Genomic DNA, 22,090 nt, shown 5'->3' with positions numbered 1-22,090 from the left:
ATCTTATACATATTATATATGTAATTTTATAGTTTATATAAAAATTATACATATGTAAATAAATATACTAAATATATCAATATATAATATATAAAATATATATGTTATTATAAACAAATAAATATGGAATATAAACTATATAAAATATATATAAACTTTAAAAATGTATAAGATAAATATATGTAAATATATATAAATATAAAGTATAGAAATGTATAATATATATGTAAAATAAAATGTACATAAAACAAATATAAGAGTATATAAATAAATATAAATTATATAGGAAATAATTATAATATATAAATATAAACAAACAGAAAATGTGCAATATACACAATACATGTAAAATAAAATATACATAAATATAATATATGTAAATTTGAATAAATATTAAATGATCAAACTTAAGAAACAACTTGAGAATGGCGGTTAGGTCTGTTAATTAGAATTTGTGTTCGTTGTAAACGGAGCGATTTTCTGAGCTGTCAGTTGGTAGGTTATTTCTTCTCTTCCTGTTTTAACTGAAGGCTTAGCAAACACACTTCACAGGATGTGACTTGAGAAAGACAAGTTTCTTCAACTTTCTGCAGTGTTGCTCATTTTGAGTAGGACTCTGAGCAGTGTTAGTTTTGGCAGGTGAAGATGACCCTTGGGGTTCTTTTAAGGTTCATTTTTAGCTGTATTGGGCAGGGGGAAGGGAAGGAAGGGAGGGAAGGCAGGGGGGAGCCTCCTGTATATGGCTGTGTGCATCGGTGCTCAGCAGAGGGCACAGAAATCTTGGGGACTGGGCTAACAAAATGGCTGTAAGCTGACTGACATGGGTGCCTGGCAACAAAACTGTCCTCTAGAAGAAAAGCGAGCTCCCTTAACTGCTGAGCCATCTCTCCAGCCCCTCACTCCTCTTGGTGTTCTTTGCTCTGGAAGGGAAGAAGGGAGGCATGGAGAAGGAGAAAGAAGGACGAAGAGGAAGAAAAGTTGAGGGGCTTGAAACCCCCATCTGAGCTATAAACTGCGTGTTGATAATATCCGCAAATGTTCCGCATCTCTGTGGTGTGTGGGAGTGGCTTTCATGCCGGTCACCGCACATACTAGTACGCCGCTCTCTTGTTCCCTGCATTGCGCATTTGATGCTCAGTTCTCAGGGTGAGTAGTCCCTCCAGTTGTCAACATATACATGCTTGTAATTCCGTGTGTGTGTGTGTGTGTGTGTGTGTGCGCGCGCGCGCGCGCGCACACACACACACATTGGTTCTCCCCTTCCACCACATGTGAGTCCTAGGAATGAAACTCAGGTTACTGGGCCTGGGAGCAGAGCCCTTGAGTCATCTCAGCTACCTTCTTTCTTCTTTTCAGGGGTTTTGCTTAGGTCTGTAATTGTAGATACACCCGATGATTTTTGGTATAAGAAGTAGTTTTCACTGTGCATCTTGTCTTTCCCCCCTTTCTTATACTGGCAAAATTTTCAAGCCAAAATTGAGGGAGGCACCCATATTTTCCTTGAAGGACATAGAGTGCCACTTTTACAGACTCAGTGATTTGATAGTATTATGGGTTTTCACAGCCACACTGTTATTGGGGGGGGTGGCTGTGTTGGTGTCTGTCCTTGCCTGATTTTTGTCTCCTCCATTCATTGGTTAAAACCTCTTAAAGCCCACCACCAGTTATGTACTTTCTACATCGAGATGACAGCTCCTAAAGGTTCCACAACCTCCCCCTGAATATCATGCCTACCTAGGGACCAAATGTTCAAATACATGAGCCTATAAGGGACATTTCTCATTCAGATCACTGCACGGTCCATCATTGAAGAGAAGCCAAGGCAACAGGCATTTGAAGCAGCTGGCCACATTACATCTACAGCAGAAAGAAAGAGCAATGAGTACTGCACACACCCTAATGCTTGACTCAGACTCTACATCCTCTTACAGCTCAAAATCCCCTGCCCAAAGAAGATTAGGGATGGAAATATAAGGGATTTAAGCGGAACGCCCATTTGGGGAACACAGAAGTTAAGTCTGTCTTTAAAAAGTACTAACATCAGCTTGGGTTTTCAAAGGGGAAGAGCAGACTTCCTCATCAAGCACTCTCGGTTCCTGCTGTGTCGTGCTTGGTCATCAGCTCAGTTCCTCTTATTCCAGGTGGTGGGAAGAAGTCCCATTGCTTGAGAAAACCATCCAGTTCCCTAATTCTGCGTCTTCTTAAGTCTAAAGTCCTGTTGGGACATGAAAGATAAGCCTGGGACCAATGGATCCCTTTCTTTGCTCCTCTTCCTGGTTAATTAAATTTCTTGTCTCTGACCCCTGCTTCTGGGTGATAATGAGACTTGACTGCTCCCCCAGCAAGGAAAAGAGTCAGAGGACTGAGAGAGGCTGACAATTCATCAGTGTCATCAGTTTGGAGAGCTGTCTCTGGCCAAGTTCTGAAAACATTCCCTTCCCAGTCCTCGACAGGGACTGACGTTTGCCTAGATACTGCACTCTAAAGAGAGGCCCTGTCTAGGCGGTTACCACATTGACTACCAAGTGTTTCTCTAGATTCACAGGCCCCAGAAAATCGAATGACCTTTCTAAGTCCCTTCTGAATCTTCAGGGGGTCTGAGTCCATTATGAAACAACATTTCTGGCCAGAAACAAAGGAAGGGAAGGTAAAATATGGCAGCTAACCTGCTCTGCGACACTTTCTTACCCACTGATGCCCTCAGAGGCCCTCCATCCCAAAATGCAAGATGGAAGGAGTCCTCTCTTTCATATTGAGAAGGTTTTCTCGTTGAAGTCACTTTCTTTGTCTCAACACCTTTTCTCTCTACTCAGCTACCTGGAGATGGGACAAAGAAAGCACCTCCCAGCATAGCTTTGGGTAACTGGCAGGACAGGTGCATCAATGAGCTGAGAAACACATGTCCTTTGCTCCTCCTTTAAGTCCTGACCCACAGGCCGCACCACCAGTACACCAGTACACGGAGACCTGGGGAAAGACAGGGGCAGTCCTGAACCACAAGCTGCACCAGCCGTGCATAGAAAACAGGGGGAAGGGAAGGGGCAGGACTATTCAAACCCTGGAATAGATCACTCCCTTCTCCCTGCAGATGCTTCAAAGTAAAGTGGATCGTTGCAGCTCTTCCTCCGACCGACCGCAACCGGTGTACTATTATTTCTGGTGGTTTCACAGAAACTCCTGTTTTCGTTGGGAAATAGAAACGAAATAAAGATGTTAATCTCTGGGTCGGTTTTACTCAGAATTTCCTATCTACACCAAGTGTGACCCTCACCGTGTGATGTAGCACACACACCCACAAACAGCCTTATCAAATCCATCATGCTACGCAGCAGATCAACACACACTAATTTGAAGAAGCTATGACAAGAGGAATCGAATTCAAGCAAACCCAGACATTGGGATGGGTTGGGGTAGCACGATTTAGTCACTTTTGTAGTTCTTTAAGACTGAACAACTGTGTTTTTGTTTTTGTTTTTCTCAAAACGGAGCCTGCCCTTCGAAGATGGTACTATTGTACAAATGGGGCCAGTTATGTGAGGGGTTGTGGGCCAAGGTTAGGTGGATTGACAAATGCGGAAATTCTGGTGCTTGCAACCTTGCTTAAAAAGGAAATAGCCCTGACAGTAATGCAGACTCACAGTTCCAAACTGGGAACTTAGGTGTAGGAAGGCTGGAAATGATACCGAAGAAAATAAGTAGAATTACGTTTGACATTGTTCACAATTTCGGGGAAAGGCACGAGGCACTGAGGTTCTTCTCGCAGTACTTGCATGGAGCCACCAGAGGGCGGTAGAGATCGGTTTCGTCCGTCTGCGAGTAAGCGTTAAAGAGACCTGAAGCTTGGATAGGAGAGGGGCTTGGGAGGTCCCAACCCCTTGCTGAGAAGCTAAGGGCACTGGTGCCAGGAGAGGAGGGAGAGTCCGCTTTCTTCAGAGGCACAACTGTGAAGGGGATGTGAAACTGGGACTTGTGGGAACAAAAGACCTCGGCCAGAGGCCCACTTCCCCATCAGTCTGGGAGCAGGCAGTTGTAAGACATGTTTACTGACAACATGTTTACTGACAACATGTTTACTGAAAACAACCCAGTGCCCTAAGAAATGTTTACCGGAGCTATAAGTTCCCGATAAGGGCTCGATCACTGAAACACCCTGACTTTGATCTTTCCAATGGCTAGCACTCCCTACCCCCCCACCCCGCCCACCCCCGCAGCCGACTCTGGAGTCAGAGACATATAACCACCAGCCAGGGAGAGGAAAAGCGGCAGAAGCCTTTCTGGAGGGAAACGTTCTCTTGAGCCTTCTTGGGGAGCTGTGTCATCAGTCCTGACACCCTGGCCACATTCTCGGATACAGGCTGCGCAGCGGGGGCGGCACAGACTAGCTGGAGGTGGGGTGTGGAGAAGACTATCACGAAAATACATTGTACCTTGAGTATGGCATTCTCAGAGAACACCTTTCAAACAGATTTTTAGAAAAACATGCTGCTGCTGCTGCTGCTGCTGCCCGCTGCTGCCACAGCCTACGATCCAAATGAGTCTAATAGCTGACTGAAGAGGCCATGACACAGACTTCATCAGGGGGAGGGCTTTATTTTGTTATTTTGCAGTTACGTTATCCCCTTCTGTGACAAAATAAAAAGCAACAAACAGCAAAACATCATAAAGAAATAAAACAACTAGATACAACTGACTCCACCTTAACTGTAGTTGGCTTTGGTATAAGCCAATATGGTTAAGAAAAACCACCAGGACTGGGGAGGGGCAGGGATAGGAGCTTGAGGAATTAAGTTGGGGTGGGGGTGAGTGGAGGGGGAGAACACTGAAAGAGATGACTGGAATGGGGGCGTTCTTGAGGTCAGGTGGAAACCTGATGCCAGGGAAACTCCCAGGAATCCACAAGGATGATTCAGCTTTCCAGTAGCTGCGTAGCTCTGCCTCTGAAGAAAGACTCCTAACAAGAGTGGATAATGTAGCCTGAACTGGCCATCTCCTATGATCGGATTGGTGACTACTCCAATTGTCATCAGAGAGCCTTCATCCAGTAACTGATGGGAACAGAGACCCACAGTCAAACCTTGGGCCAAGCTCAGGTAATCCTGCTGAAGAGAGGGAGGAAGGGTGGACTAACCAGAGGGGTCAAGGACATCACAATAAAACCCACACCTAAGCTCATAGGAACTCACAGAGCCTGAACTGACAACCAGGAAGCCTGCAGGGGACTAACCTTGGCCCTCCGCATATATGTGACAGCTGTGCAGCTGTCCTGCTTGTGAGAGTCCTAACAGTGGGAGCAGAGGCTGTCTCCAACACTTTGGCTGGCTCTTGGGACCATACTCTTCATACTTCAGTCTTAAAATAAGGGGAGGTGCTTAGTCGTACCATCATTTGATAAGCCATACTTTATTGATACCCATGGGATGCCTTCCCCTTTCTGAATAGAGACAGAGGAGGAGTGGGGAAGGGGAGCAGGAAGGGGGGAATGACAGGAGAAGAAGAAGAGAAAACTTTGGTAGGGATGTAAAATAAATAAAAAGAAAAAAGAGAACAAGCAAATTGGTGACTTAAGGCTTTAAAAAAAAGATGTATGTAAATTGAGCCTTAAAAGCTTTCCTGAGCACATTTTTAATCAGGAGTAATATACTGAGTCACAAGGAAAGGTGTGAGAACTTGGGGTCTATGTATCAAGTTTGAGAAATAGTTAAAACTTACAAATACTGAGGCCAAAAAATAACCACTATGAATGCAAAAAAAGAAGAAAAAACCAAACCACTAGAGCATAATGTTCCAGACACGGCTGCCAACAACATCAAAGTCTATTTGTTCATGGCCTCTTATAAAGGTCGGTACTTTCCGTACCTGATTACACGTGTAATAAAACATAGACAGCCTTCCCACCAGCAGAGAGCCAACAAAAATCTTCCTGTTTGCTGCTCTTCAGGGCTGTCAGCAATGCCTCTGCGTGGCATCCTTGCCTGCCTGAGGCCATAGCCGCATCCCCCTGTGGCAGCTGCTTCTTATGCACTGTTTTCTGTAATGGGTTTTCCTCATTCTTAAAGAACATACACAATTGCTTCTTCCTGCTTCCAGAAATGGGACTTTCCCATTCTATAAAGAACACACACAATTGCTTCTTCCTGCTTCCGGGAATGAAATGGCTGCTTCTGGAAAGAGCATAAAGCTTGGAGGGTGAGGACTCATTCAAAGGACTCGAAGGAATCAATGTCAGTCCCCAGACCATTCAATAAGCTGGGGCTTACTTTTGAGTGCCCACTGTGTTAGCATAATAAAGTCTGCAGAAAACTAGTTTCAGTGTGTTGGCTTTTGTCTTTTGTTGTAATTCTCTTCTTTTGAGGGGATCAAATAGTTTCCAAATAAACTCTGCTAAGGTTTGAATATTGAATGCGTCTCAGACACCTATGTGCCTTGTAGCTTGTGACAATGTTAGTAGGGAAGTGGCAGAAACTCTGAAATCTGGGGTCTACTGAGAGGGAGTTAAGTCATGGGTGTCAACTCAAAAGTACAGATCTCACCCTCTAAGAGGTAGTTTACTATGGAGCCATTGTGAGTGGTCATGGCCTAGGAACACAGACTTAGGTTACTCCAAATTCCATGTTCCAACATGGAAACAGTTTTGTGAAGTTTTATACTTTTACAGAACAAAGATATGCATAAGTCAAGATGAGTTTAAAAATGCCCTAGTAGGGACATAGGAGAGGCAGAGAACAGGAATCTCTTCTAGAGGCCTTAGGCACTGTCTGATGACATTAGTTTGGAGAGGCTAGTAGTCTGCTAAGGAAATGCATTCCAAAAGGCTTTTACCTATTTCTCATAGGATGTGAGAAATCCAGGAATTCAGGGCTGGAGGTAGTCTGATAAAAGGCAATCAGCCTGTAGACTGGCAACATCCCAACCTCTGCACACCACTGCTGTTCTTACCCACCAGTCTTTGAGTAGTTTCTAGCTTCTTTGCAGGAATGCCCACTGGCACTGTGGTTGGGGTTTTGGCACACTGTGTGAGGTCTTTTGCCCTCTACCTTCCACGTCTTGACTGGGGTAGGAAAATTATAGGGTGGATCTCCCACCCTGCTGCATTGCCTTAACACAGGCCCAGAAGCAATGGGACCAACCAGCCATAGTCTGAAACCTATTCAACCTCTACCAAACGAGCCTAGAAAGTTGATGCAACATCCTTTACCAAGTAACCTTACCCTGTCTTACTCTAAAACAGAATTTTCTTCATTTCTTCCTGGTCTGCTTGCTTTCCTTCACAGACTTGAACTGTACCTCCTCCTTTGTGCCAGAAAATTCCCCCAGGATTTTAATTCCATGGCTCCATTAAACAGGGGTATAACGAATTTTGATACCTTATATCACAGAGTTCTGTCAAGAACAGTGGATGATTCTTTTGCTTCCAACTGCACTGTCAGAAACATCAGTTGAGTGTGGCTTGCCTGAGCAGCAGAGTGAATTCAAGGCCTGTCTGAACAACTCAGTGAGAACCTGCCTGGAATGCCAAGTAAAAGGCAGCCTGAGGACACAGCTCTGTGAGGGTGAGGAATAAACAGTTCTGGGAACTGCACCCGTATCCAGGAAAACGAAACTGATCCTAATGTCCATGTAATTCAATAGTGGGAATCATTCCAAAGCCAGAGTCAGAGTTTCCACGAGTCATTTCTCAGGCATCCTGAGAAGAGATTAGGTGATTAGAATGTAAAAATCCCTAAAATCCAAGATGATCGATCTACAAGCAAGACTGGAGTGTTGTGAGCTATCCTGCAGAGAGCGAGACAAAAAGTGATCTTTGCTTAGGTACGCTGCTGTGGCAGGCAGGCAAAGCCTAGGGTTTGTGAGAATGCTTCAGGGCTCCAGTCATGGCCATCAGCCAAACAAATGAGAAACTGCGTCAGTTCCTGGATTTGTTTAGGCCCTTGGCTTGGGTTTAATAAACAAATTCTATGAAAAGCCTGCAGCCACTGTCAAGGCCATAGAAAGGCATGTGGGGTTTTGTGTGTGTGTGTGTGTGTGTGTGTGCGCGCGTGTGTGTGTGTGTGCCCTTGACAGAAAGCAGAGGGGAAGACAGGAAGGTTCCACATAAAAGCATATAATCTATGTTATTTCCTTCTTTTATTGTTTTCAAAATGAAAAGCTATGAAAACAAAGATTATGCTGCCTTTCTGATGCCTTGTACCAGTGCCTAATAGTATGCTTAGCGCACAATAGCTGTCCAGCCAAGCTCTAGTGGAATAAACTGAGTGCTTTCTCAGTGAGCCTACCATACCTACCAACTAATGTCAGTACACCTAGGATCACACCATGCATGCCGACTGTTGATGATTGTGGCTTTCCCCCAGGGATCCCAGCTGAGTTTATTAAAAGCTGGAAGTTAGTTCAACTCTTAAAGAGGAAAAAGTTAGATAGAAGACACATGTCCCTCTCATCCAACATGAGAGAGTCCAGCAAAAGGATTTTGAAAATGTGTTTACTTATTTTACATCCTGACTACAGTTTCCGTTCCCTCCTCTTCTCCCAGTCTTTCCCCCCACCTCCCCTTTGTCACCACACTATCTACTCTTCTTCCTTTTCTATTCAGAAAAGGTCAGACCTCTCATGGATATGGACAAAACATGATATATCAAGATAAAACTAACCCTTGCCTTGTATTAACAATCTATGAGTATAGCAGAATATTATTAGGCATCATTACACTGACATTTTTTCCTCCTCCAGTCCTGTTTGATTCTATCCTAGGTCTCTGGGCCATCAGCCTTTGGATCTTGGTGCTCCAGGAAGTTTAAGAGGCAGGCTCCCTCTTGCGGTATAGGTGTCAGGCTGGACCAGTCATTGGTTGGCCACTCCCACAATCTCAGTGTCACCCTTACCCCAGCACATACCAAAGGCAGGCAGACTGTAGGTCAAAGGTTATGTGACTGGGTGAGTATCTCAGTCCCTCCGCTGGAAGTCTTGCCTGGTCACAGGAAATGGTCATTTCTGGATAAGTGTCTCTTATTGTTAGGAGTCTCAGCTGGGGTCATCCTTGTAGATTTCTTTGAGTTTCCCTTGCACCGGGTTTCTACTTGACCCTGAAATGTCCCCCTTTCCAGTCAACTCTGTCAGTACTCTCTCCCTACCCCATTCCCACATGTTCCCTCATGTTCCCATCCCTACCCAACCTCAGTCCACCCACAGAAGCTCTTCTTTTTTCCCTTCCCATGGAATTCAAGTGTCTCCCTGAGCCATCCTTGTTACCTAGTCTCCTTGGGCCTGTGGACTGTAGTATAATTATCCTCTATTTACAGCTAGTATCCACTTATGAGTGAGTACATAGCATATTTGTGTTTCTGGGTCCGTGTTACATCACTCGGGATGATTTTTTTCTAGTTCCATCCATTTGCCATTGTATAGGTGGAGGTTTTTTGTTTTTTTGTTTTTTGTTTTGTTTTTTTGGGGGGGTCAGGACCACCAGTTCCCCAATAGATGCACAGAGACTTAATAATAATTATAAATGCTCTGCCAGTAACACAGGCTTACTAACCAGCTCTTACACTTAAATCGAGTCATTTCTATTAATCTACATGCTGTCACATGGTGTTACTTCTCTTCCTTCTTGCACCTCCTGCTTCCTCTCTGTGTCTTGCTGGTGACTCCTCTGACTCTGCCCTCCTTCCTCTCAGCATTCTCTGTGCCCCCAAAATCCTGCCTGGCCATTGGCCAACCAGCTTTTTATTAACAATTAGAGAAATACGTATTTACAGTGTACAAAGATTGTTTCACAGCACCTTTGAATTTCATGATGTTATTGTTTTTAACAGCTCCAATGAATAAATATGTATTTCTTTATCCATTTTTCAGTTGAGGCACACCTAAGTTGTTTCCAGATTCTGGCTATACTAATAAAGCTGGTATGAACATAGTTGAGCAAGGGTCCTTGTGGCATGATTGAGCATCCTTTGGGTATATGCTCAAGAGTGATATAACTGAGTCTTGAGGTAGATTGAGTCCCAGTTTTCTGAGAAATGGCCATATTGATTTCCAAAGTGACTGTATAAGTTTGCACTCCCACCAGCAATGGAGGGGTGCTCCCTTTGCTCCACATCCTCTCCAGCATGAGCTGTCACATCTGTTTTAGATGTTAGCCATTCAGACAGGTGTAAGGTAGAATTTCAGAGTTGTTTTGATTCACATTTCCCTGATGGCTAAAGATGTTGAACATTTCTTTATGTGTTTCTCTGCAGTTTGAGATTATTCTGTCAATAATTCTGTTTAGATCTATTTCCCATTTTTTTAAAGTTGGATTATTTGGTTTGTTTGGTTTTTGATGTGTTGTTTCTTGAGTTATTTATATATTTTGGAGATCAGCCATCTGTCAGATGTGGGGATGGTGAAGAGCTTTTCCGATTTAGGCTGCCATATTGTCCTATTGACAGTGCTATTGCCTTACATAAGCTTTTCAGTTTCATGTGATATCACTTATTAATTGTCAGTTTTAGTATCTGTGCTATTGTTGTTCTATTCATGGAGTTGTCTCCAATTCCAATTCATTCAAGGCTATCCTCCACTTTCTTTTCTGTCAGGTTCAGTGTATCTGGATTTATGTTGAAGTCTTTGAACTACTGGGACATGAGTTTTGTGCAAGGTGATAGATATAGATCTATTTGTATTCTTCTATATACCATCACCATTTGTTGAGGATGCTTTCTTTTTTCCATTGTACAATTTTATTCCTTTGTCGAAAATCAGTTGTCTATCGTTATGTGGATTTACATTGATTTGATTTCATTGATCTACCTGTCTGTTTTAATGCCAATACCAAGTAGTTTTTATTACTGTATCTCTGTAGCAGAGCTTGAAATCTGGGATGATGATACCTCTGGGAATTCTGTAGATTGCTTTTGGTAAGATGACCATTTTTACTGTTAATCCTGCTGACCCATCACCATGGGAGATCTTAACATGTACTGATACCTTATCCAATTTCTCTCTTCATAGATTTGAAATTCTGGTCACTTGCTTGGTTAGTGTTACACCAAAATATTTTATGCTATTTGTAACTATTGTGAAGGATGTTGTTTCCCTGATTTCTTTCTCAGACCATTTATCATTTATGTATGACTATAAGAGGGCTACTAATTCTTTGAGTTAATCTTGCATCCAGCCACTACACTACAGGTGTTTATCAGCTTGTAGGAGTTCTCTGATAGAATTTTTGGAGTCAATTATGTATATTATCATATCATCTGCAAACAGGAATACTTTGACTTCTTCCTTTACCATTTGCATCCCCTTGATGTCCTTTACTTGTCTTATTGCTCTATCTAAAACTTCAAAGCCTATATAGAATAGATCTGAAAAGTGTGGATAGCCTTTTCTCATTCCTGATTTTAGTGGAATTGCTTTGCATTTGTCTCTATTTAATTTGATGTTGGCTATTGGTTTGCTGTGTGTTGCTTTTATTATATTTATGTATGTCCCTAGCATCCCTTATCTCTCCAAGACTTTTATCATGAAGGGGTGTTGGATTTTGCTAAAGGCTTTTTCAGCATCTAATGCTGTGTTCATGTTGGTTTTTCTCATCCAGTTTGTTTATATGTTGTATTACACTGACATACTTTTGTATGTTGAACCATGCATCTCTAGAAGGAAGCCCAGTTTTACTAAGTGAGCACAAGAAGGGTGTGTGTGTGTGGTGGGGTGTTATTACCTGGTGTTTAGGATGCTGTCCTAGCCTCTGGGAGCAGAGCAGGCTTCTATCAGAAGTATGGGCCAGGACATGATGACAAAGAGAGGAGGGGCAGTTGGGGTTATGTTGGGCCCACAGATTACTAAGCAATAAGAGTCCTACTGCCCGTCTGTACGGGTGAGAGCATCAACTACCAACTGAGAGGACAGCCTGGAAGGAATGGAGCTGAGGGCTTTTGTTTGGGTTTGTGTGTAACGGGATTCCCGCCTGGGTCCCATCCTTGCTTTAGCTCCCAAATAACACACAAGACACTAGATTAATTATGAAGTTGTTGGCCATTTGCTATGATTTCTAATTGGCTGACTCTGACTTAATTATTAACACATAGTTACTAATATATATTTTTATAAGGACTTATCTTTCCTAGGACACCATCCTGATGTGTCCTGTCCTCCCACAAACACATAGCAACTCTCCATCCTTAACTACATTTCCCAGAATCCTCCTTGACTTCTAGTCCCACCTATCTTGCTTCCCTATTGGCCAACAGTGCTTTATTCATTAACCAATAAGAGAGACATATTTACAGAATGGCATCTCCCATCATTTGTGTTTACAGATAATACTCACCATACCAAGTTTGTTTCTGTAACTGGGCATGTAGTCACAGCCACTATCTACAACACTAGATATAACCTAAGCAGTCCTGTTAAGGTGTAGCCCATCACTGACACTCATTGGCTCCAGCCTCTCCTGCAATGTGGTTGAATAACTTACCAGAACTGTGTGAAATCCCCTGGTAAGTAACAATGCCTCAGCCTTCCCCTTTCCTGTTGTATGGGACTCCTGGGGAAGTTTAATTTAATTTTGTTTCAGTGGTATGGTATCTGATGGAAAGGTCACCTGGTGTTTTTCTTCAGAATATCTCCTTTCCTGACAGGAAACATGGAAAACTAGGAAGGTTCTAAGTAAGCAACAACACTAGAAAGATTTCAATTAAAATATCCTGCTCTGGCTTGGGCCACATCCCGCGTCTCATTGTCCTCCAGGCCCCGCGTGCAGTTCCTCCACCACCATGCCGATGTTCACCGTGAACACCAACGTTCCCCGCGCCTCCGTGCCAGAGGGGCTTCTCTCCGAGCTCACCCAGCAGCTGGCGCAGGCCACCGGCAAGCCGGCCCAGTACATCGCAGTGCACGTGGTGCCGGACCAGCTCATGACTTTTAGCGGCTCTAGCGACCCCTGCGCCCTGTGCAGCCTGCACAGCATCAGCAAGATCGGCGGCTCGCAGAACCGCACCTACAGCAAGCTGCTGTGTGGCCTGCTGGCTGATCGCCTGCACATCAGCCCGGACCGGATCTACATCAACTATTACGACATGAGCGCGGCCAACGTGGGCTGGAACGGGTCCACCTTCGCTTGAGTGCTGGCCTCACTTACCTGCACCGCCGTTCTTGGAGCCTTGCTGCATGCCTCGTTCTGTTTTCGTCCACCCGTAGCGACGCCCACCTTCCGATCGGGAGAAATAAATGGTTTAGAGACCAAAAAAAAAAAAAAAAAAAATCCTAACCTTATTGATTACACTCACCCACACTGTTAGGTCATGGTTCTTAAAACATAAACAAAATTCCCTACCGTAAGGTCACACATGGCAATGTATAGAAATCATCACAGAGTGATACCCAGAAAGCCATGTGTATGACTGTAGGTGGGAACCAAAAGCATCCTGGGGGGTGGGGACTGCAACATGGCACTTAGAACTATTAGGTGCTTGAAAACCAGCTACAGAAGGTCAAATCAAGCATAAGACAGAAGCAGGGGTGAATATTATATCTTCATTTGGATTCTTCTGAGGTGTAGAATGGAAGCTAATCAACAAAGGGAGTGGGGTGGAGGTAGAACTCAGCATGATAAATGTTGACTCCAAGCAAGGTCTATTGTCACAGGCCTCTATCCCCACCTCAGAGGCTGGACCAAGAGAATCAGAGTTCAAGGGCTGCCTGAATTGCAAAGCAAGCACAAGGCTAGCCTGTGCAACTTAGTGAAGCCCTTCCTGAATATAAAAGGTAAAACAAAGTCTGGAAATACAGGTCTCTGGCAGTATATTCATCTAGTATGTACAAGGCCCTAGACTGAATCCCTAGCACTACACCTCTGGAAAAAAAGGAAGGGGCAAAGAAGAATGAGAGAGAAAGCCAGAAAGAGAGAGAGCCAGAGGCAGAGAGAGACTGAAAGAGAGAGAGACAGAGACAGAGAGAGACAGAAAGAGAATAAAAAGAAAGGAAATATTGGCTCCATATCATACCAATCTCTGAAACAGGTTCTTGGGAATTATGGAAAAAATAGATTGAATTGGCCATACTTCACATGAGATAATCTTATGGAAAATATTCTTTCACAGCAAACCTGTCTATGATCCAAATTCACTGCAAAAAAAAATTGCATTGCTTAACAGAAAGAAATTGCTGCATTGTCAGTTATGAGCCAATCACTCAGTACAATACTGCTCAACATAGAACTTGTTGTTGCCTGTTGTCTCTGCTAAGCTATGAGTTACTGCTTGAATGTATTGGCTTGCATTTTGCAAATCTTGAAAAATAGCAGTATGATTCATGATGATGAACACATTCAACTATACCTGTCAACCATTTTTGTTTTTTGGATAAAAATCTATTCTCTATCCACCTATGAGCCAGGTTATTCATCCCTGGCTACCTTATCTGGGTATAGTGTATTGTGACAGTTGGTCTTGGTTGTTAACTTGAACACACACCTGTGTTTGGGTGACCATTTCCAAAACAGTGTTTTGTAAGACAGTAACTAGGACAAAGGAATACACATTCAGTGTGTACATAAATACCACCAGGTGAATGAATGGAAAAACAAAAACAGAATGGATTAGCTATACCTATAAGCTTCTTCTTTGTGAACAAGTGCATCTATTGCTGCTGCTGCTCCTGATGGTGATGGTGGTGATGATGGTGATGGGGTGGTGATGATGGGGACGGTGATGGTAATGGTGGTCATGATGAACTCTAGTTTTATCCATCGTACCACTTGATTCAGCACCACTGACTCTAGGTAACTATTAGATAAAAATCTTCCAGTCCTTTTGTACAATACTGAGGCAGTTGAATTTACTGGGTTGGGTATTATCTAGTTCTCTGCCTTTACAGCATACAGAAACCCCACTCATGTTGAATTACCCAACAGATACTGGGTCAACCAACATTTACTGGGACTCTCTTCAAAGAGGATTCTAGGTTTGTCAAGTTGAGAATTGAAGTAAGCCATCACAACACCCTTTGGAATATGCACTCCGTTGCTTCTGCTTCTTTGTTTTTTGTTTTATTTTATTATTTAAATTAGTAACAAGCTTGTTTTGCATGTCAATCCCAGTTCCCTCTACCTCCCACTCACCCCTTTCCACCACCAACCCCCTAGCCCATCCCCATTATGCTCACCAGGGAAGGTGAGGCCTTCCATGGGGGATCTTAAAAGTCTGTCATGTCATTTGGAACAGGGCCTAGGCCCTCCCCCATGTGACTAGGCTGAGAGAGTATTCCTCTATGTGGAATGGACCCCAGTCCATACCTGTACTGGGGATAAATACTGATCCACTGCTAGAGGCCCCATAGATTGACCAGGCCTCCTAACTGACACCCACATTCAGGGGGTTTGGGTCAATCCTGAGATGGTTTCCCAGCTATCAGTCTGGGGTCATGAGCTCCCACTTGCTCAGGTCAGCTGTTTCTGTGGGTTTCTCCAGCCTGGTCTTGACCCCATCGCTCATCACTCCTCCCTCTCTGCAACTGGATTCCAGGAGTTTAGCTCAGTGTTTAGCTGTGAGTGTCTGCTTCTGCTTCCATCAGCTACTGGATGAAGGCTCATGTTTGTCTTTTTGTGACTGGGTTACCTCACTCAGGATGATTTCTTCAAGTCCCATCAATTTGCCTGCAAATTTCAAGATTCAATTGTTTTTCTCCCGACTAAGTAGTACTCCATTGTGTAAATATACCACATTTTTTATCCATTCTTCAGTTAAGGGGCATCTAGGTTGCTTCCAGGTTCTGTTTATTACAAATAATGCTGCTGTGAACATAGCTGAACAGACGTCCTTATTGTATGAATGTGCATCTTTTGGGTATATGCATAAGAGTGGAATTGCTGGATCTTGTGGTAGACTGATTCCCATTTTCCTGAGGAATCTCCATATTGACTTCCAAAGTGGGTGTACCTGTTGGAGCTCCCACCAGCAGTGGAGGAGTGTTCCTCTCTATCCACATCCTCTCCAGCATAAATTGTCTTCAGTGTTTTTGATTTTAGTCATTCTTACAGGAACAAGATGGTATCTCAGAGTTGTTTTGATTTGCATTTCCCTGATGGCTAAGGATGTTGAGCACTTTCTTAAGTGTCTTTCAGTCATTTTATATTACTCTATTGAGAATTCTCTATTTAGTTCTGTACCCCATTTTTACTTGGATTATTTGGTGTTTTGGTGACTAGCTTCTTAAGTACTTTGTATATTTTGGAAATCAACCCTCTGTCAGATGTGGGGTTGGTGAATATCTCTTCCCATTCTGTGGGCTGCCATTTTGTCTTGTTAACTGTGTCCTTTGCCTTACAGAAGCTTCTCAGTTTCAGGAGGTCCCATTTATTAGTTGTCAATCTCAGTGTCTGAGCTACTGGTATTATGTTCAGGAAGCGGTTCCTGTACCAATTCATCCCAGAACTCCTCAAATTGCTCCACATAGTAGAAACAGGAGGGTCATTGCCAAACTCTTTTTACAAGACATCAATTACATTGGTACCCAAGCTATGCAATGATACAACTAAGAAAGAGAACTACAGACCAATATTGCTCATGAACATCAATGCAAAAATACTCAATAAAATACTGGCAAAAAACTGAATCCAAGAACACACAGAGAAATTGTCCACCATGATCAAGTAGCTTCATCCCAGGGATGCAGGGATGTTTCAACATACGAAAATCAATCAATGTAATCCACCATGTAAACAAACTGCAAAAGAAAACCACATGATCATCTCATTAGATGCTGAAAACTCTTTTGACAAAATTCAACACCCCTTCATGATAAAGGTCTTGGAGAGATCCAGGATAATAGGAACATGCCTAAACAAAATAAAAGGAATATACAGTAAACCAACAGCCAACTTCAAACTAAATGGAGAGAAACTCAGTGTGATTCCTATACAATTAGGATCAAGACAAGGCTGTCCACCCCCTCCATACTTCTTCAATATTGTACTTGAAGTTCTGGTAATAAGAACTTAGAGCAATAAGAGAATAAAAGGAGATCAAGGGGATACAAATTGGAAAGGAAGAAGTCAAACTTACACTATTTGCAGACAATATGATAGTTTACATAGGTAACCTGAAAAACTCTACCAGAGAACTCCTGCAGCTGATAAACACCTTTAGCAAAGTGGCAGGACATAAGATTAACTAAAAAAAATCAGTAGCCCTACAATATATACAGACAATAAATTGGCTGAGGAAGAAATCAGATAAACATAACCCTTTACAATAGCCACAAACAACAAAAAGTATCTTGGGGTAACACTAACCAAACAAATGAAAGACCTGTATTGCAAGGACTTTGAGTCTTTAAAGAAAGAAATTAAAGAAGATACCAAAAAGTGGAATGATCTCCTATGCTCTTGGATAGGTAGGATCAACATAATAAAATGGCAATCATGTCAAAAGCAATCTACAGATTCAATGCAATCCTCTTCAAAATACCCACATAATTCTTCACAGACCTTAAAAGAATAATATTCAACTTTATATGGAAACAAATGACCCAGGATAGACAAAACAACCCTGTACAATAAAGGAACTTCCAGAGGCATCACCATCCCTGACTTCAAGCTCTATTATAGAGATATTGTCCTGAAAACAGCTTGGTATTGGCACAAAACTAGATAGGTAGACCAATGGAATTGAATTTAAAACCCTGATACTAACCCACACACCTACGAACATCTGATTTTTGACAAAGAAGCTAAAATTATACAATGAAAAAAGAAAGCATCTTCATCAAATGGTGCTGGCACAACTGGATGCTGGCATGTAGAAGACTGCAGACAGATCCATGTCTATTGCCATGCACAAAACTTAAGTCCAAATGGATCAAAGACCTCAATATAAATCCAGCCACACTGAACTTCTTAGAAGAAATATTGGGAGGTCCCCTTGCTTTTGTTTCTTTAGAGGACCTTGTCTGATGCAAGTTCCTAGTGCTACAGGCACCTTTGTTTCTGAAATAAATATATACTCCTCTTCTGGCCTGAAGCATACAACAGAGAAAGAAGAATCATTTTATTGCTGGGCATTTCCTCAACAGCTAAACAAACCAAAGTGAGAAAATCAGGAACCTACTATTAACTTAGTCTTTGAAATATATATGTAATACATATAGAATTACTTAGAATTAATAACTACACAGGGAGATGGATGAAACTGGGGTAACACTCAGAAAGACAAGTCTCAAATGTTCATCTCTGAAATCTACAGGGAAATTAAATACTGCCGACAGGAAGGGGTCTGTCAGCGGAGCATAGGGGGCTTGATGGCAGTGTGTAAGGGGGTTTGTCAATCTCCAGTGGCCCCATGAGACATTGTTCCACACAGATGGCTGTAACAGCCTGAGTGGGTCTCAATTTGGGTGGACTTTAACTCGGGTGAAGCTGGTGGTCTTGATTCTACTGCAGAGAAAAATAATTCAGGATAAGTCAATACCAAGCAAAGTTGGAATTAATTTTTTTAAAATATGAATTTAAGGCCAACCTGGTCTACAGAGAAAGTTCCAAGACAACTTCCAAAGCAATACAGAGAAACCTTGTCTTGAAAAACCAAATATATATATGAATTTAAACATGGGTGTTGGGGTGAAGGTAGGGTTTAATTACAGCAGTGATACAATCCCTGTGGTAGGCATGGGCTGACAAAAGAGGTATGTTGTTTCTACAACACTTAACATGACTTTTTTTTTAAAAAAGGTTGACCTATGTATTTATATTTTAAGTGTATGTGTGTTTTGCCTTCATGTATCTCTGCACCAGGTGCATGAAGTTAGAGGAGGCCAGGAGAGGTCATGAGATCTGCTGGAACTGGAGCTACAGATAGTAAATGCTGGGAACTGAACCTGGGTCTTCTGCAAGAGCATCCAGCACTCTTAATCTCCTAGCCATCTCTCTCCATCTTACATAATTTTGGAGCTTACATTGCTCAAAGGATTTAAATGGTTTTATCTCAGGAAATTTCTTCAGTACATATGATCGTAAGGTGTTTTCTGAGGTACATTGTGTCAGTTGTACACACTGAGAAGTTCACCAGGAAGTTCTCTGTCTATTTTTAACTATAAATATGCCTAATCTTTTAACTGTTTATGCATAAAAGAGAAGTTTAAATCCCAAAGTGACATATGCTTTCCTTCAAATGTGGTTCATATCATTTTGACTTGCTTATTTGAAATGTACCTATTGAAAAAACACTGTTCCCTGTATGGATGTAATCTTCACAGCAAGTTTCTATAGTTGTGCTGAAATTTTTGACTCTCAGACAGACAGAGAGATTTCAGAGTCCTCGGTGAGGCGTCTATCCCTTGCTGTGTCCCCTTACTCTCTCCTGTCTTTCTTTCTTTTTTTTTTTAACGAGACAGGGTTTCTCTGTATTGTTTTTGAGGATGTCGGTCCAGCCCAGCCTCGAACTCACAGAGATCCGCCTGCCTCTGCCTCCCGAGTGCTGGGATTAAAGGCATGTGCCACCACTGCCCGGCTCTCTCCTGTCTTTCTATCTTGACTCACAGTAGAGGGAAGGGGAAAGCACCATTATCTTCATGCAAGACAATGTCACATCATCCTGCAATATGCTAATAAACACAAATAAACTCAATGTCCTATTTTTTTAAAGAGCAAATTTTGGACTTCTGCCAGATGCTTGCATACAAAATTAACTCAAACTATAGTACTTACATGCAGGATTTTAAATTTTAGTGCTTTTAGAAGGAAACAGTCTTAGACAGATAATAAAAAGAAACCCTAGACACCATCAACACTATATGCTACTGTATCTGAAACTATGCCATCGAGAAAGTGCAAATGTAAGCCGTGAAGTGGAAGAAACTATCTGAAAACCGTGTATCTGGTAAGAAATTTATGTGTAGAATATATGAATGTCTTGTACACTTGAAAATGTAAAAGCTAACCGATTTTTAACGTACATACAGGTGTGCACAAAGGTCAAAGAGGTAATGGGCCCCCTGTAACTGGAGTTAACAGGGAGATGTGACTCATACCATGTGGGTGCTGGGAACTGAACTCAAGTTGTCTGAAAGAAAAAGTGCTCTTAAGCTTTGAACCACTCCAGACAAGGGTGTGTCACAATTTAAATAGAGAGACAACCAGCCATGACGGCTTATGCCTGTGAACCCAGCATTCAGGTGTCAAGAGGCAGGATCTTCACAACTTTGAAACATAGTGAGTTTCCAGGCCAGCCCATGGCTACTGTTTAAATATTTCTTTTCTATCTAGAATTGCAGAATAGTTTCCTTCCTTAAACAGCTGGCCTCCATAGCCTTTCATAGACTCCTTGTAACTTCCTTCACTGTTGCACATTGGAACCTCAAACGCTGTTCCGCTGTCTTTCTTCAAGTGCCTGACATATACTAGGGTCAGCACTGAACTAAAATCTCTCCTTAATTCCTTGAAATTGTTGTGGGTTGAGGCGATGTATTCCTTGCTAAAACTTGCAAGACTTTAATAATAATATCTTTAGATAGCAAATGGTTTTCAACAGCTAGCAGTTGCTACATTTGATTCTTAAAATAAGAAGGAGACGGCATCTTATTTTAACATCACTCATTCTGTTCAGTAAAGGAAGACATTAAATACAGCTCTAAATATTTGCAAGCATCTGCTTTGTTCTTGGGCCCATTAACACAACAGTGTGTAAAAATAGATGTAGGCTCTGACATCTAAATCCTGTCCTCCACTAAAGGTCCAATACTAATATTTTCAAACTAATGTGCAATCCAGTTCCCTTCTTGTGTGCATACAGCTGTTTCCAGTATTGATCATTTTACCTTCATAAAACCTTCTCATATCTCCAGACAAGCAATACCAAAAATCTTTTTAGCATTGTAAAGATTGTATAAATCCAAATTGAGATTAACTTCTGTAGGACCCAAATTTACTCATCCTGAATACTTTAGGATCATGATCTTTTTTATGAATAATAAGTCATATGTAAATGGCCTAAAGTTGATGCAGTGTCAGTTTTAAGTAGTGATTCATCTGCTCTACATACTCCTTTAAAGACTAAAGGAGTCAATCATAAATACCAATACCTCTAACATTCACAGGCAGGTTATGAGATGCAGGTGCACTCATCCAAGTGGACAGGTAGGTTATGAGACACAAGTGTACCCATCCAAGTGGACAGGCATATTTTGATTTTGTTGCTGAGATAAAAAGCAGACCATGAAGTGTGGAGTTCTCAATGTGATTTCCAAGTTCCTGTTAACTGTGACACTGATTGGCTGGAGTCTAGTCATGCTATCTCAGGACAGTAGGTTTTTATTCCATGAGCAGAGAGACTTTGTAGCTTGTCGTTTCCTTGCTTTCCTTTATGCTCAATCTTAAAACAAATATTGCTGGAGGTTTATCCAGAAAATACTTGAAATTTCAGAGAAAGTAGATTCAGACGTAAATATCACTATTAGGTTTTCAGCACTTGCTGTCTTGTTCATCCAGTACATCCATTCCCAGAGTCTGCCTTGCCCCTGCTCTGCCTAATTCATAGGCTCCTCTAACCTGTGGATTACCACAGAAAATCATTAAAGACCATGATTGACATCCTAACTATGTAACACATGTTTAGTGATACCAGCATGGCTGCAATAACTGTGCTGATATTTAATTTACTCTTACGTCTTTGTCTTCCCATTTTATATTGTCATGCACTACATCTTTAAATATTGGAGGTTCATTCTTAATTTTCTAAATTAATCTTTAAGCTAACATATTAGTAGGACTTTTGATGGCATCTCCATGCATTTTTCTTATACATTTGTGATGTTAAATTTATTCTCACTCACTTCTCACTCCCATTGCCTCTACATGTAATCTCCTCAATTCTCTTTCGTTTCCCCTTTTTCCTCCATGAGATAACCTCTTCTGCTTCCTTGTCACATGTATTCCATGATGCTTCTGTTAAACTTGAGAATCTCAAAAAGAAAACACTAAATCCACAATTATCAAATTAAAGCAAACTGTATTTTGGGGTACACCCAGGATTGGTCATCCAGCTGGCTCACTGTAAGTCAGGACTTGAGAGAGCAGCCATCTTGGCCTCTTGAGATCCTTTTCATAGAAGAGATGAGGTGC

General features: G+C 42.0%; 1 protein-coding gene and 2 long non-coding RNA genes across 3 annotated transcripts; all 3 read left to right on the top strand.

Moving 5' to 3' along the window:
- Positions 1-469: 469 nt before the first annotated feature.
- On the top strand, positions 470-3,223 carry LOC110339502. Its single transcript, XR_002381576.2, has 3 exons — positions 470-639; positions 928-1,146; positions 3,089-3,223. It is a non-coding gene; the product is annotated as an uncharacterized LOC110339502 (long non-coding RNA).
- A 1,620-nt stretch (positions 3,224-4,843) lies between these two features.
- LOC110339503 lies at positions 4,844-6,303 on the top strand. Its single transcript, XR_002381577.2, has 2 exons — positions 4,844-5,090; positions 6,088-6,303. It is a non-coding gene; the product is annotated as an uncharacterized LOC110339503 (long non-coding RNA).
- Positions 6,304-12,698: 6,395 nt separating this feature from the next.
- LOC101830036 (macrophage migration inhibitory factor-like) lies at positions 12,699-13,219 on the top strand. Its single transcript, XM_005087153.4, has one exon. It carries the CDS (start codon positions 12,753-12,755, stop codon positions 13,098-13,100), a length of 348 nt encoding a protein of 115 aa, XP_005087210.2. The 5' UTR covers positions 12,699-12,752; the 3' UTR covers positions 13,101-13,219.
- The last annotated feature ends 8,871 nt before the right edge of the window (positions 13,220-22,090 follow it).

Source organism: Mesocricetus auratus, unplaced genomic scaffold, assembly GCF_017639785.1.
Source record: "Mesocricetus auratus isolate SY011 unplaced genomic scaffold, BCM_Maur_2.0 Super-Scaffold_100001, whole genome shotgun sequence".
Classification (NCBI taxonomy): Eukaryota; Metazoa; Chordata; class Mammalia; order Rodentia; family Cricetidae; genus Mesocricetus; species Mesocricetus auratus.
This window is presented reverse-complemented; position numbering and strand designations above follow the sequence as displayed.

Bases quoted from the DNA above. Each gene is read 5' to 3' on its own strand.
- LOC101830036 (XM_005087153.4), top strand. From the start codon at position 12,753: ATGCCGATGTTCACCGTGAACACCAACGTTCCCCGCGCCTCCGTGCCA.